Below are 15,798 nucleotides of genomic sequence, written 5' to 3'. Positions count from 1 at the left end.
TCTTTGTCTAACCAGCACATTTCTTAGTTACGAAACTCTCCAGAAGCAAACTTGCAGCAGCTTGTCATTCTCAGATGGAAAAAAAAAGATTCTCTCTCTAGTTCATTGTCTAATTTAATTTTCCTATCTATTAGATTTGTCCAGTAATGAGACATGCCTCCTTGTTATCCTTATTATAAATTAAACTCTAAAAGCATTCAGTAATTTAATATTTAAGTAAACCTTTCAAATTTAAACCTTTTGACAAACATAAAATCAAGCAATCCATTTTTTTTAGTCTTAACTAAATTAAACAAGAATGCTACAAACGGAGACAAGTTGTTAAACCTTAACTAAGTCAAGCAATTCAAGTAATGTTGCTTCAACGTTTCAGTCTGCTAGTTCTACATTTCAGTCACTATAATAAAGTCCACGTAATCTCTCCTGTGTTATATGCCTCTAAAATCAAAATCGAAGAGAAGAAATCATTCCATTCCAAATCAAACGTTTCCTCCACATATAACTTTTATATTTATATTTTATATTTATGTATTTGTTTGTTTTTGCTATACTTTGAACTAAATTACTTCCCTTAATTAAAATGTCCAAATCCACTAAAATATCCATCCATTGACGCATCCAAACCCATGCCAGTGCAATGTACTTACTAAAACAATAATCAATCTTTTGTTTTGGACTCAATCTTTTGTTTTGGACTTTTTGTTTGAGGTACCTATTTTCTCAATGATGTTGTTTTGCTCTCCTTAAATATTTTGTGTATCATTCTGCATTTTAATATATGTAGTCTGTATTGTTTTGGTATAGAATACACTATTATACTCCCAAAAAATCCTTCAACAACTATTAAAGGTTGGATAAAGCCAAAAAAACACATAAGCAGATTCGGAGATCAAGAAAGCAGACCTAGATTCTGACATTCCCAGCTATTTATTATCAAAGAAATTGATTTGTTGTCCATTGCATCCAGAGGTGGTCATCTGGCCAACCCATCTTACAAGTGATAGATAGATAAATCTTTATTGTCATTGTTACTTTTGCAAAGGAGCAATGAAATTGCAGGTGTAGTCGACTCAGTGTGAGGCAAAAGAGTTAAAAAGACAAGAAGACAGAAAATAATAACAAACCAAATAGTAATAAAAGTACTTTACAAAATATACAAATTGTACTGGTTGACTTAACGGGTCTATATTGCACATTGGGAGAATGAAATAGAGAAGTTTTATTCTGAGGTCAGGGCCATTATTGCTTTTGGATAAAAGCTGTTTTTAAGGTAGTTTGTCCTGGTTTTCATTGCTCTGTATCTCTTGCCCGATGGCAAAAGCTGGAAGAGGTTACGACCGGGATATGATGAATTATGTGAAATGTCTATTGCTTTTTGTGGCATCGGGAGGTATAGATTTGTTCCAGAGTGGGGAGGGTACCACCAATTGTTCTCTCCGCTGTCCTGATGACCCTGTAGAGCACTTTCCTTTCTGAGGAAGTGCAGCTGCTGTACCACACACACAGTCTGTACGTAAGCACACTTTCGATGGAACAGTGATAAAAGGCAAGGAGCAGATTTTTGGGGAGATGGTTCTTTCTGAGGATTCTCAGAAAATACAGTCTATGCTGTGCCTTCTTCAGCAGCTCCTTGGTGTTGGCGCTCAGGTCAGGTCATCCTCCAGCTCAATGCCTAGAAACCTGAACACTGGGACAGTATCCACACAGGCCCCACCAATGATGAGTTGCTGTATGTCAGTTTTGTTTTTCTAAAGTCAACAACAAGGTCCTTCGTTTTGTGGTGTTGAGGAGCAGGTTATTGACTCGCACCACTCTGACAGCCGCTCCACCTCGTCCCCTGTATGCCAGTTCACCCTCCTTGCCTGAGATAAGTCCACCACTGTCATGTCATCCATGAACTTTATGATCTTGTTGCTGTGGTGAGTGGGGACACAGTCATATGTGTAGAGGGTGTAGAGGTGCGGGCTGAGCACACAACCCAGCGGCATCCCGGTGTTGAGGCTGAGAGCAGTGGATGTGTGGGGACCCAGCCTGACCCTCTGGGAGCAACCAGACAGGAAGTCCAGTATCCAACTGCAGGTGAGTGATGGAAGTCCCAGATCTGCCAGTTTGGACACCAGTCATTGTGGGAGGATGGTGTTAAATGCCGAGCTGAAGTCCACAAAGACCAGTCTGGTGTAATTCCCCTGCTGCTCCAGGTGGGTCAGGGCAGCATGATGGGCTGTGGCTACAGCATCCTCCTTGGATCTCTTTGCTTTGTAAGCAAATTGAAATGGGTCCAGGTCTGCAGGCAGGTGATGATATGACTCAGCACCAGTTTCTCAAAGCACTTCATGATGACAGATGTGAGTGCCACTGGGCGGAAATCATTCAGACAGTTTGTGATGGATTTTTTACGGCAGCTAAACAATGATGGAGGACTTCAGGCAGGATGGGACAGTGGCCTGGGACAGGGACTGGTTGAAAATCCTAGTGAAGATTCCGGCCAGTTGATCTGCAGTCTTTCAGCACCTGTCCAGCAACACCGTCAGGTCCTGCAGCCTTCCTCGGGTTCAACTTCCTCATCACCTGCCTCACTTTACACCCTTCCACTGTGAGCTATGTTGCTGTTGTGAACAGGTGGCTGTGATGGAGCTGCTGTTGGTGTTGCCTCAAAGTGGGCAAAGAAGATGTTCAGCTCCTCTGCCACAGAAGCGTCTCCCTCAGTGGCCAAGGAGTTGCTAGATTTGTAGCCGGTGATGTGCTGGACACCCTGCCACACCTGCCTGGTGGTGTTGCTCCTCAGATGGTCCTCTATCCTCCTTCTGTACGATGCAGGGCTTCCCGTTGGGATAAATACTTATGCATCTGACCCTGGTGACGTTGTCCGTGCAGAACCTGATGTAATCCAGGAGTACCGTAGTATGGTTCTCCAAGTCTTGGTGATTGAAAACCTCCCAGTCAGTTCTCTGAAAGCAGTCCTGCAACTGTTGGGAGGCCTCCTCAGGCCATATGGTAACAGTCCTGGTCATAGTGGGAGCTTGTTTCCTGAGAGGGGTATATGCAGAGATGTGTGCTCAGACTGGCCAAAGTGTGCTAGGGGTTTAGCCCTATTGGCCTGTCTGATGTTTGTGTACAGCTTGTTCAGTGTTTTTACTCCCATGGTTGCACACTTTATGTGTTGATTGAATTTGGGGTGAACTGCTTTCAGATCTGCATTATTAAAGTCCCCAGAATTGATGTGAACAGCCTAAGGATGCTCTGTTTACTGCTGATGGTGTCATGCAAAAACTCCAGAGCTGTGCTAGCTTTAGCATCTGGTGTTATATACACAGCAGGAATTTGTGCACCCACTATTGTTCACATAAATGCACAGCCCCCCTCCTCTTTTCTTACCGGAGATCTCTGTCCTGCCTTGCCGGTGTGCTGTGTAGCCTGCTATCTCGATAGTCATGTCTGTTATGAGTGGATTCAGCCAAGTCTCCGTGATCAGCAGGATGCAGCAGTCCTTGATGATCTTTTCTGATGCAATCCGCAGCTTCCACTCGTCCAGTTTGTTCACCAGAGACATCACATTTGAGGAGAAAATGCTTGGAAGCGGTGGTTTATGTGGCTGCTTCCTAGCCTCGCTAGTACACCGCCTTGGCACCCCCTCTTTTGTTTATGTTCTTTGCGCCTCTGCTGGCTTCTCGAAGCTGGGATTGTAATCCACGGAAAGCCCGGTGTCCGTGCGATGTCATCCGTAATGTTGTGGAGCGAGAAACTCAAATGTCGAGCAACTCTGACTCCGTAAGCCGATAGATAAAATATCCTGCCGGCTATAGGTGTATTTATCCAGGCTGGGTGGAAAAACCAAACTCTTGAGTCGGATAGCACACAGCCACAGCATCTAAGCATGACACCATTAGTGGTACTAGTCCTTGTTTCTACTCAACAAAAAACTCTGGAAACAGTCTAACTCTAAAACTGTTTGAATTTAGCAATTTGGACAATGTTTTGAAATAAGGTTTCAGATATAACCATCAGACTTGGAATTTATATGAAACAAGTGAAATGTCCAAGTCTTGCACTGAATGCAGAATGACCACAGTGGAATTGAAAAAGAAGTTTGGTGCCCAGCTTGAAGATGTAAAATGTCTTCTAATATCTGTTCTTTGAATGGCTTTTAACACATGGTGACGGCTACAAATTAAGTTTGTTGTTCTAGAACCCAAGGTTAAGGTACCCTAGAGACATTAACTGATGCACAAGTTTGGTCTGGTCACAACTATTTGAGAATTTTTGAGATACCTGAGGGGCGAGTCTGTCAATTCCTTTAAAACGTATGTCAAAGTTCTTTACTAATGAAAAATGGACATTAAAGTGGCTCACTTCTTAACTGGTAAACATTTTCCTACAGCCTTTAATTTCAGGGCAAAGGAAATGTAAAGTGCTTAGTAGTAAAGAGATTATGGACAAAAACCACTGAATCTATTGTATGTTTTCAGAATTTTCAAAAATGATGGTGAAAAGAGGGAAGCCATGTACAAGGGTATTAGGCATTCTGTGAAAACAGATATTTGGCAAAATTTAGTTGTGGTTGGAGAAATCTTTAAAATACATGTAATACATAGATCACTATCTCATAATGTTCAAATGGAAAAAATTCTAATCTACTCATTGTAACAGGGAAAAGGATGTCCCATTCTATTTCAAATGACAATATTTTCCATTCAAGTAACTATTCAAAGCTGCTGTAGAATTAGATAAGAAGTTATCAATTGTATCAATGAATCCTCTAAATCAGTGCTTTCAAAACCTATTCCATTGCAGTGGTCTTGAAATTTCTCTTCAGTGGCCCAGCCTATGTATTTGCATAGGTAGCAATATTTTAGAAGGGGAACAAAATGTTTAAGTTTTACATTTTATTAATTGTTTTCTACTGTAAGTGACTCCAATACTACTGGTAAGTTTTAATTTTTTTTTTATTGAATTAGATGTGGGAGAAGGTAACTTGCAGTGCTTCATCAAGTAGACTTTTTTTCTTTATTATAGCTTTTTATCATAGCTTTGAAACAATAATTTTCAGGAGTTGTTTCAATGAAGGCAGTGTTCTTTTAGTTGCTTTGGATAATACACAGTTAACACCTACTCTGCTTCTTGGAGTCTTGGGGAGTTGCTGACATTTTATAGTCCCATATTCTGTCCTTTGATTGCTGGCTCCTGCCCATAGTACTCATTTGGTGCCCAATACTCAAAAGTGTCAAGCTGGGCTGGGTCCAACACATCTGATCTGTTGTACTGCAGTGTTTCTTTTGGATCACATTCAATATGTTTCAGCAGTCACAAGTAATTTTGTGTGTGTGTGCAAATTGCACTTTCTCTTTGATGTCACTTTGCACACATAAAGAATCCTATTTCGGTATTGAGTTGTTTTACAGTAGTTGCATCAGCTTTTGGCTTCTGAAACTCAAAATATGGTTCCAATTTTAACACCTTATTTTTGGAATCATTAAGAAGCTGTGTAATTAAATGTCAGCTTAATGAAACTGAGATAAAAGGCTGTTTAACACTTTTATTACCCGAACTGAATTGTTTTTAGTTATTTTATCTGTTAGTCTGAATTGTTATCCCTTAACATGTCAGAATTCTGGCTCTGTACACAGATTCATTGCATTAGTTGGTCTTTTCAGACATAGGATTGAGATAGTATAATTCAGTTTATTGAATAACTGTTCAGAATGTTTCAGAGTTAAAAGCAACATGGCAGCTGTTAATTTCAAGCCCTTTTTTGATCAATTTTAAACCAAAATTGAAAATTTTATACAAATTACAGCAAGACTTTACAAGGCCCCAGAAGCCACATTGCAAAATCCACTTTGGATAAGTCTGCTGTACATGTCACTTAAAGATGTTGATGTATAATGGTCTATCCAGCTTCATAGCTTTACAGATGGGTTGGGCAATTCCTTTGAATTTGAATTTAAATATTTCTTGCTGAATATTTCAGTGACCTGCACATTTGGTTTATCAATGTCTTTAAAATGGCTCTGTCTGAACAGGTGTGGGTAAGATAGTGTTCTGTAATGTTCTGATGTTCTAACCTGTGATGGTACAGCGAATGTCTCCACTATAGGCTTCTACCCACTTCAAAACAAACCTTACCCTACTTTGGAATAGGGGTACTCTGGTCAATCAATAAGTTTGATGCCATCTCTACCATCCTTTGCATTAAGAGGACTCCTTATATTGTGAGTTAATACAGTGTCAATTGTGAAAGTAGAAAACAAAATAAATGCATTTGGTGGCAGGTTGGCAGTGGGAAATGTGCTCATGCCTATGCTGGTTAAGTTGGCTTGAAATATCTGGGACTGCCCATGCTTTTAGTAAGAAAGTGCTTATTGTGGTGTTATACTTGCATACATTATGACTGTTTGTCATTGTAAAATGTATATATTTTTTTAGGTGGGTAAAACAAGAAAATGAGATATCTAAAGAGGTTCAGAACCAGAATGCAGGTCCAAAACTAGACCTTGGCTTCAAAGAAGGACAGACAATCACATTAAATATTGGGGTATGAATGTTTCATTATTATAACAGGTTTATAATGGTAAACAGTACTGCATGGTGGTTGAGGATATGTAATAATAGGCAGGTGTTTCAACATTTTGTGGTACTTTGTTAGAAAAATATTTTCTATTTGTGGCAAAATATTGAATAAAGATTATTGTGTATTTCATTAATTTACTTTGTCTACATCAAGTGTTCCCAAAGTGGTCGATATTAACCCCCTGGGGTCGATTTGAACTTTCTAGGGTCGATAAAAAATTGGGGTCGATGACAACAAAAATAGACCCCTTACTACTGCTATTTATTTGTTACTTCAAAATATCCATGATTCCAAAAGGTGCCTAATTAAGAAGTAATATAATTCAAAAAAACACTTTTTTAATAAAAACACATTACATACCAAACTTGCGAACGAAAAGGTAAAATGTGTCATTAAAAGAGTCACGTAAGAATGCATGAAACTATATGCAGCGCAAACATGTCTGTTAATTGTCTTATCGAACATATCAAAGCAAGTGTGGACATGAAAACCATTGCATGTCCGCACTTGCTCGCGTGGGACGAGACAACGGATATTCGATATTAGCAGAAACTATCAGTCTTATACAGTCATGTAAAACACTATAAATTGGTTTGTTTTGATGTAACATGTACTTATTTGTGATTTGTACTTTGAATATAATTTATTGAGGAGCAGTAGCTACGAAAAAGAAAATCAGAGGACACAGTTTATTCGAGTTTGAACAAAAATCTTCTGTTTCAAGTAAGTACACAATTTGGTTTTTTATCACAGGGGCTGTCAAAATTGTTTAAGTTTTATTTCTTCAGATAATAACATGATTTGAACCAGAAAAGAAATGCAGACAGTACAGCTTGGACTATTTGTACTTATTTTGAATTTGCATATTTATTTCATAACGCGGTGGCTGGCCCTGCCGGGTTTGTTTCCTGCCTTGCACCCTGTGTTGTCTGGGATTGGCTCCAGCAGACCCCGTGACCCTGTAGTTAGGATATAGCGGGTTGGATAATGGATGGATGGATATTTATTTCATAAATGTCAAAAATTAAAAAAACCCTGCTTGTATTTTTTGCTGTAATTTTCGTTAGTGCAGGTTTGATATTAAATGTTGCACAAGATACAGTAATCCCTCGCTATATCGTGCTCGACTTTTCGCGGCTTCACTCTAGCGGATTTTAAATGTAAGGATATCTAAATATATATCACGGATTTTTCGCTGGTTCATGATTTCTTTGGACAATAGGTCTTTTAATTTATGGTACATGCTTCCTCGGTTTGTTTGCCCAGTTGATTTCATATAAGGGACGCTATTGGCAGATGGCTTAGAAGCTACCCAATCAAAGCATGTATTACATATTAACTAAAACTCCTCAATGATATAAGATATGCTTCCCGCAGAGTGCTTGATTGTTTGCTTTTCTCTGTCTCACACCCTGTCTGACATTTTCTGCGCCTGATGGAGGGTGTGAGCAGAGAGGCCGCTTGCTTAAAAGATATGGACGCTCCTAAAAATGCCGCTTTATCGGTGCTTCGCATACTTAAAAGCCCAAAAGCACGTATTGATATTTTGATTGTTCACTTTTCTGTCGCGACTCTCTCTCTGACATTCTCTGCTCCTGACACGCATTGTTTGAAGAGGAAGATATGTTTGCATACTTTAATTGTGAGAAAGAACTGTCTTCTCTGTCTTGTCATGGAGCACAGTTTAAACTTTTGACTAAAGGGTGTTAGTTCATGTCTAGAGGGCTCTAATAATGTTAACAGTGTGGGAGAGTTTATAAGGGCTTAAAATATATAAAAATAACCAACAAACATATGGTTTCTACTTCATGGATTTTCATCTATCTGGGGTTCTGGAATGCAATATTCCGTAGTCCTTTTATCTTTTCAATCATTAATTACAAGTGATTAAAATGAAAAGTTTGATGTCTAGTGAAATATTTAATATTGAATACTGTACAAATTTATTAATTTGAGTAAGTAGAGTAAATGACTAGGGGGTTGACGGTTTTAAAAGTTTTTGGTAAAGGGGTCTGCGGCCAAAAAAGTTTGGGAACTCTTGGTCTACATTATTATTTCAAGGTGTGAAATTGTTTTTGTTTTTTTGTTTGTTTTTGAAAATCATTAATATCTTAATATGGTGGTATACAATATTAAAAGTAAACATGGTAATAGACAAGTTCTGTTCTAGGGGACTTCCTGTTCTGCTTTTTGGTAGTATATGAGATTGTTTTTATAGCTATAAAAGAAATGTGTAAATATGTTTTGGGTTTTTTTTTTTTTTGCCATAGCTCTCTAAGTGCTTAAAACTCCTTTTTCTATGGAATTTGCTCCCAGAATTGTATCCTAATAATTACAAGTAACAGTATACAAATTGGACAACACTGCAAACAAAACCAAATGTTCAAGGCAGCAGCAAAAACAGTGCCATACTCGCTAGCATGTTTATTCATAAAGAACAAATTAAATCAATGTTTCTTGAGTTCAGTCCTGGGGGATTCCTGAGGCTGCAGCTTCTTCACCCTAATCAAATTCTGATTTTAATTATAACCCTACCTTATTTAGGCTAGCTGTCATTTCCCTAGTTTATATGTTTTAGTGTCTTTTTCTGTAATTACAAATTTAATTCATTATTTACCTCTGAGCATTCTAGTAGGTATGACACTAAAAATTAAATACAAAAGTGAAAGACGAATGTGCATAGACTAGTGATTTGTAATTTTTTTAATCAGACAGCACTACACTTTCAAGCATCTTAAAGTAGTTGAATTCTTTAAGTGTAAACCTTTTGTGAGTTTGTCTGAGCAGTGTACACAACTAGGAGCACAGAGCTTACTTTATAATGAATTGGAGCTAGTAAATTTATGTATAATTTTAATCTTTTAATATCATAATAAATTGTATTATGTGAGTGTGACAAATCAGCTGTAAAATTCCAATTATGCAGTGGCTTTTTAATTACTACTATACATTATGGCCATTGTTTTTTGTTTCTTCTTGATTCTGCTGTCATTATGATGATAATAATGCCCTTTTTGGGCCCAAGTATGGTATTGATTTTATTATTTGGGTCCTCGGATTAGAAGTTTAAGAATTATGTGTCTGTGCTGAGGTCTGTTGATTACTTAGATTTCAACCTGTCTTAGATGAGTAGCAGAGATAGTATTTAATAATTTGAGAAATTCTTGGTAACCATAATTCGAGGCCAGTTCAATTCTGTTTCCAATATAAAACTGAGATGGATAACTATATTCTATTTTAGCTTTCACGTTGGGTGATATAACACAAAAGTCTCAAAGATTTAGAACTTCTTGTTTTTTATTTTATGAATTAGGTAATTTTCTCATCAATTTCTCTTGCAGCTGTCTTAAAATAGGTATGTAATTCACAGATAGTCAATTTTCCTTATTTAAGTTTTGAGTGTTTTTAGGACTGTCATATAATGAAGCAACATCTGTAACCAAATTCCTGCTTTCTGGCAGAAACAAATTTTGAAAACATTTGTAATGTTTGTCTTAATTGTGTCATCATAACAGTGTTATGGCATTAGCTTTCCACCAACACAGTTTTTACTCTGGATTTAATATGCTTGTTTGAATGCCTTTATGCCCAGACTCCAAATGTACTGACTGTGTAAGCTACTAGCTTTGGTCTTTGTAGTTTTGCAAACTCCAAGCTGTGTGATTTCATTCTTATCAGTAAATGACTGCTTCTGCAAACGATATATAGTCTTTTTCAGTTCGCTTTCCTTTTGATTGTTCATTTTGAGGCATGGTAATCTAAGGTGCAATCAGACACCTCTGCACCATTTAATTTTTTTTTTTTTTGGCGTTTGCCCCCTTGCCATCTGTAGAGAGATAAGGTATGCATCCCCTCCCTGGTCGGAAGAAATAGGTATTGTTCTTAGGTATAGGTATTGTCCCAGTGTGACAGTTCAACTAAATTCTATGAGTCTGTTACATAATGCTTTGGTTGGTAGCTTTAAAACCTGTGAGAAACCATAATATTATGATATACTCTATTTTATAACTTAAAGTTCTTTCTTTGCTGTCAGTAGGGTGAAAGACTTCAGTTTTGCATGTTGATTTTTTTTTTTTTTTAAATAAAGAGACTAAAGCAACAAGACAGAATTCTTTCTAAGAAATTAGGAGTAATGGCACATTTAAAATTGATGTATAATACCTCATGGCATTCAAATCTGTCACTAATTACTTTAATAATAGATTGACAATGATAACTTTGATGGAACAAAGAATAATGGCATCCATTAAAGATGTATTAGTTAGATTAAGTATGGCCATTGCTGCAAAACTACATGGGGTAAGTAACATAAGTATCATTTTTGGTTTTAGTACTCCTTTAACTTGGGCTTAGAAAGATTGTATGTCTTGGGTAGGTCATGAAAAAAATGTAAAAATGCCATAAAGCCATATTGCTGCTGTAATATTTGTCAGTAATATTTCTACTTTTTAAAACTTTCCTTAGCAAGCAAAGAAAAAAGATGGGCCTAAACCACGATTACAAGGTACTGGGGGCCCTGGACTTCTGCCTCCTCCCCCAGGTGGAAAAATAGCTCCTCCTGTGTCTTCTGTCTCTCCTAATCACATTCCAGAAGTTGCTGCTCCTGGCAATGCTTCCCAGTGCCCAGGCAATACAGGTATGAAACTGAAAAATATATAAAATGTGCACACACACACGCACTAGCTGCACTCCTGATATAAGATTGGTTGAAATCTAAGTAATCAACATAGACGCATTTGCGTAACATTTATGCATTATGGGATTCATACAAGCAGTTTTAATGTTTGTGATGCTCCTTCTTTTGGAATCACTGAGTGAACTGGGTGGACACAGAAACAATAATCTTTTTATTAAGGTGGATATATGCATGATACAAATGTAGTTAACATCATCCATTGTTTGCAATGTTGCATTTTTTAAGACTAATTTGCTACCACAGACAAAGAGTAAAATAACAAACATTTTGTGAACAAAAACAAAACACATGATCTAAAAGTAAGACGTTACTAGAACAGTAAAACCATTTTTTTCAGTGTTACCGAGTAAACATCTAGTTAGTCCAGCATGAAATTTAAATATTGGTTGCAAAGTAAATTAAAAGCAATTTGCTCATACACTGTATAAGTCAAATGTAGGAATGCACCTAGGATTGCATCATTTTTCATTATTACCTAATGTAGACATGATGTGGAATCTACACATTTTTTACACTTTTTCTAAATGCTTTCTTTCGTAAGCATATTTTATAACAATATATTAACCCCATATTGCACAGGTGGGACATTTATTGTTGAAAACAAATATGTACTTACAGAACTGTGCATGTTGTCATTGCCTGAGAAATTTGCTGGTAAAAGTTAGAAAAGAAACTGAAAGATTAAAAAAAAAAAGAAAATGTTGTAAATACAATTTTCACTATGCAATTATGTCTAATTGTTTTGTTGTTCTGTGCATTTTAAGGTTTTCTTTTAGACTTGGACATGCCTAGCTCTGTTCCATCAGAATCTTCACAAGCAACTGACCTTTGGGGAGATTTCTCTAGTTCATCAAGGTACAGGCAATAAGTAAAGCCAGTAACTAAATTTGCATTTTTCCTATCCAGTAAATACTACAAACCTTCATTATTTTGCAAACCATTATTAAGCAGCTTTACACATCAAATAAAAACACCAATTTGATGTTCATAGAAATAAACCCATTAGTTCAGTCGTACTGGTTAGTGAAATGAATTTATTAAATCTTAACATGTGTATTTATTTTATGTATGTCACAACCCCACTAGCAAGCCTCACTCCCATAGACTTTTGCTTCTAGAATTAAGTGTACTTAATTTATACTGCATATTTATGCCAATATTATTTTGGAAAACCTTTTTAGAATTTTGAATAAACTGAATTTTGGGTAGGAGAACTTTCAGAGTCTTTTCATTAATGCTTTCTCCTTTAATGTTTTGAATCACTTTTTGGATGTAGGATTACTGCCTTTACTCCATCTTGTGTTTTAACTTTTTTTTTTCTTTTTCTCTATAGTTCAGCTTCTAATCAGAGCCAGCAGTCATCCAGCTGGGTCCAGTTCTGAGATGTATTTCAGCATCTGTCCTTTAACAATCTGCTCTGAAATCAAAATCTAGAGTTTTACTAGTCCAATCACTTGCTATTCTATTTATGCTAAATTATAGTATTCCGAGCTATCCTACAGAATTGTCTCCCTATAACCCAAATCAACACTGCTAATTTGATCAACAGAATTATGAAAGCTATTGTATTACTTCATACCTATGAGATTTTATTTAAAATTTCCTGTAAAGTAATGCAACATTTAACATATATACAGATTATATTTTAGAAGTTTACTTTATAAGAATCTGTCATTCTAAATGCAAAGTTTACATTTCCTTCTATGTAGGTTTTCTTTTAACAATGGTATTTATTTTTCCATCTTCAGGATAGTTTATAATTACATATCTTTTTATCTGTGAGTCTTGAAAAATAAAATGTGTAATTTTGCTTTTCTAACATTTGTTTTAATAGCTAGTGTAAATTTTGTATCTCTCTCTCTTCTAGTGTTTTAAGTGTGACAGCCAATGTCTTGGTCACTTGGAAGCTAATGTGAAATATTAAATGTTTAACACCAAACCACTTCATGATCATGTTAAATTTTGATACTGAAATAAGTTATCAAAATAAAATAAATTGTAGAAAGGATGAAGGATAAAACGACGAGTTGCATTACTTTCAGTACATGTTTTTATTGTAGGATATATACTATGCCAGACATTAATGTCTTTAAAGGATTTGTTTCTGTTAAATCTAGTAAATATTTCTTTGTGTTCACCTTGGAATAGCAATTGATTGATTGCATATAAAATCTGTAGATATACAAGTATACATTGACTATTTTACATTTTGAAAAGAGAACATATTTTAAGTAACCATCACTATTGATTTCTGGTATTTTATCTGGTGGTAGTTGACTAAAATGTTCTTCTTTATTAGATGTACAGACAACTCACATTTTCACAATATTATCATTTGGAAAAAGAAAGGTATTCTTGTAATGCATATAACGTTGTGCAAAGAAAAGTTAAGTTCTTTATTCATTGGCATTGTGATTACATAAATGTAATGTAAATCATTTTGTTCACTACATAGTAAGAGCATCTGCTTTATATATTTGATCTAATGTAAATGGCATAGTTCATCCAAGTAATATTACATATCTTATCTACTGTACTTTTTAACTATTCTAACATTAATTCTTGTAAAAAAAAATAATCTAAGTGATATTACTGCTTAGCATTGTCTAATTGTGGGCAAATGTTAACAGCGTACTTGGTTTTCTGTTGAGTGTCTGTAAACTTCAGCAATCACTAAGGTATGTCCAGTTATTTGGAGCTGCACAGTTTTTGAAATTACTTAGAAACTAATCAATATATGCAAACAATACTGTCTTTACTAAATGTCACGCTTCAGTGTTTTGTTATCTGGTTTTTGGTATTGTTTACATTGCTGACGTGATGTTCAATAATTTGTCTTAAACATAACAGTTTAGTATCTTGAACATCATCTTAACTGTTCCCATTATTTTTTTCACCATTTTTTCCAACATAATACTTATGCATTTAATATATGTTTTGAAATATTACGGTTTAAACTTGAATAATTTCCAAGAACAGCTTGTTCTAGCAAGTGATTTTGGTAGAATCCATAACTTTCTGGTTTATGCAAATGGTTGAATCATGTGGCTAGTTGCTAAATTATGTCTGCTTCTGTAAAGAAAGATATTTGTATTGTTGGTCATTTAATTTATTTCATTTGCTTAACAAAAAGTACCTGTAGGTATACTTGAACTGAAAGACCACATTAGAAAGAACAAAACATATTGCTGTTTAAAGTGCTAGTGAGTAATGCTGCAAAACGTTTTTTTTTTTTTTATTCTTAATAAATTCTTAAAAATGGAGGCATTTGGTTTTAAAAATGTGGTGGTCTTTGCTGTGTAGCCTCTATACAGGTAATTTACATTTCTCTTGTCATATTCAGCTGCACTTTTTTTTTTTTTAAACTCAAGTATTAAATTTGCACAGTTATCAGTTAGTTTGCAACTGTTGGATATAGCAGGCACTTTATTTATAGTACTTGATTTGTTTATGTTTAATTTAAGAATATGATCAAATTAATTACAGTATTTACTGTTGAGAACAAAACTATACAGGAAGAAGAGCACCTCTTTGATACCAGTACTACTACATTACATTTAATTTTCTGTGTATCTTTTTTTCACAAACATAAAAATGTATTTAAATATGGTACAAGTTTGTCAAGGTGAGTTGTTTTTTTTTTTTTGGTTTTTTTTTTGGGTCATTGTCCTTAGTATATGTTGAGCTTGTATTGTCTTACTGATGCAAAAATAATGATGTAAATATTATGAATTTACATGCATATATTTAAGGAAATTATAAAATAAAAACACCAACTCTTGTAAGAGTCGTCTTTTCCATTGTTTTGTTTTATTTATAATATGCAGTCTATAGTGGTCATTCCATCTTTAAATTTCTAGTATCAACCCTTTTAGTGCTACCCACCTGTTTTCAAGCTTGATTGTCAGGGGTGTGAAACTCAAGCCCTGGAATCACTGCAGTGGCGGCAGGTTTTTATTGTAGCCATTTTCTCAGTACACAGTGAATTACTGCCACTAATGGAACATACTTGTTTTGCCTTGTGGAAGAAAAAGTAAGCCACTGTAATTAACAAAAAAAGGTCCTTTATTCCTTATATACCTCATAAGATGTGATTCAAATTCTTTAATAGAAACTGATTAAGTATCCTCCTCATATGCCAGTTCTTATAGGCTTGGAGACGTTATGGAATGAGAAAACAGGATGACATGCTGAATTTATATATCCTGTATAAGAATAAGAAGACACACTAAGAAGTGTCAGGGCATCAGTGGGAAAAGCCTGTGTAACTGATTTTAAAAAAATAGTGATTAACAGCATTAAATGAAGATGCACTGACCGATCAGAAGAACGGAGGACCTTCCAATTATGTGGACTTCCGGCAGAGAGGGCTGGGCCCAGTTGGACAGACATCTGAATGTCAATGGTGGAAAAACGGCCTGTCTTCTAGATTGCAGAGGGAGGAAAAGAAAAGGTGTTATTACACGCCAACCACTGGAACTGCAAGGAATTGCCATCACCAGAGCCTTTAAACTTTGTTTCCTAGTTGAATTAA

The 15,798-nt window shown here is 35.8% G+C and overlaps 1 protein-coding gene across 1 annotated transcript in view; it reads left to right on the top strand.

The window, feature by feature from the left end:
- Window positions 1-15,051, top strand: part of necap1 (NECAP endocytosis associated 1) — a 56,739-nt gene extending 41,688 nt beyond the window's left edge. The window contains exons 5-8 of the mRNA XM_039763819.1: window positions 6,424-6,532; window positions 11,033-11,204; window positions 12,029-12,119; window positions 12,598-15,051. Of these exons, the coding sequence (XP_039619753.1) occupies window positions 6,424-6,532; window positions 11,033-11,204; window positions 12,029-12,119; window positions 12,598-12,646 (421 nt within the window). The 3' untranslated portion in view covers window positions 12,647-15,051. The remainder of the gene's footprint in view (window positions 1-6,423; window positions 6,533-11,032; window positions 11,205-12,028; window positions 12,120-12,597) is intronic.
- Window positions 15,052-15,798: the final 747 nt, after the last annotated feature.

This window comes from Polypterus senegalus, chromosome 9 (genome assembly GCF_016835505.1).
Source record: "Polypterus senegalus isolate Bchr_013 chromosome 9, ASM1683550v1, whole genome shotgun sequence".
Classification (NCBI taxonomy): Eukaryota; Metazoa; Chordata; class Cladistia; order Polypteriformes; family Polypteridae; genus Polypterus; species Polypterus senegalus.
The sequence above is the reverse complement of the archived record's forward strand: the minus strand, read 5'-3'. Positions and strand labels throughout refer to the sequence as shown.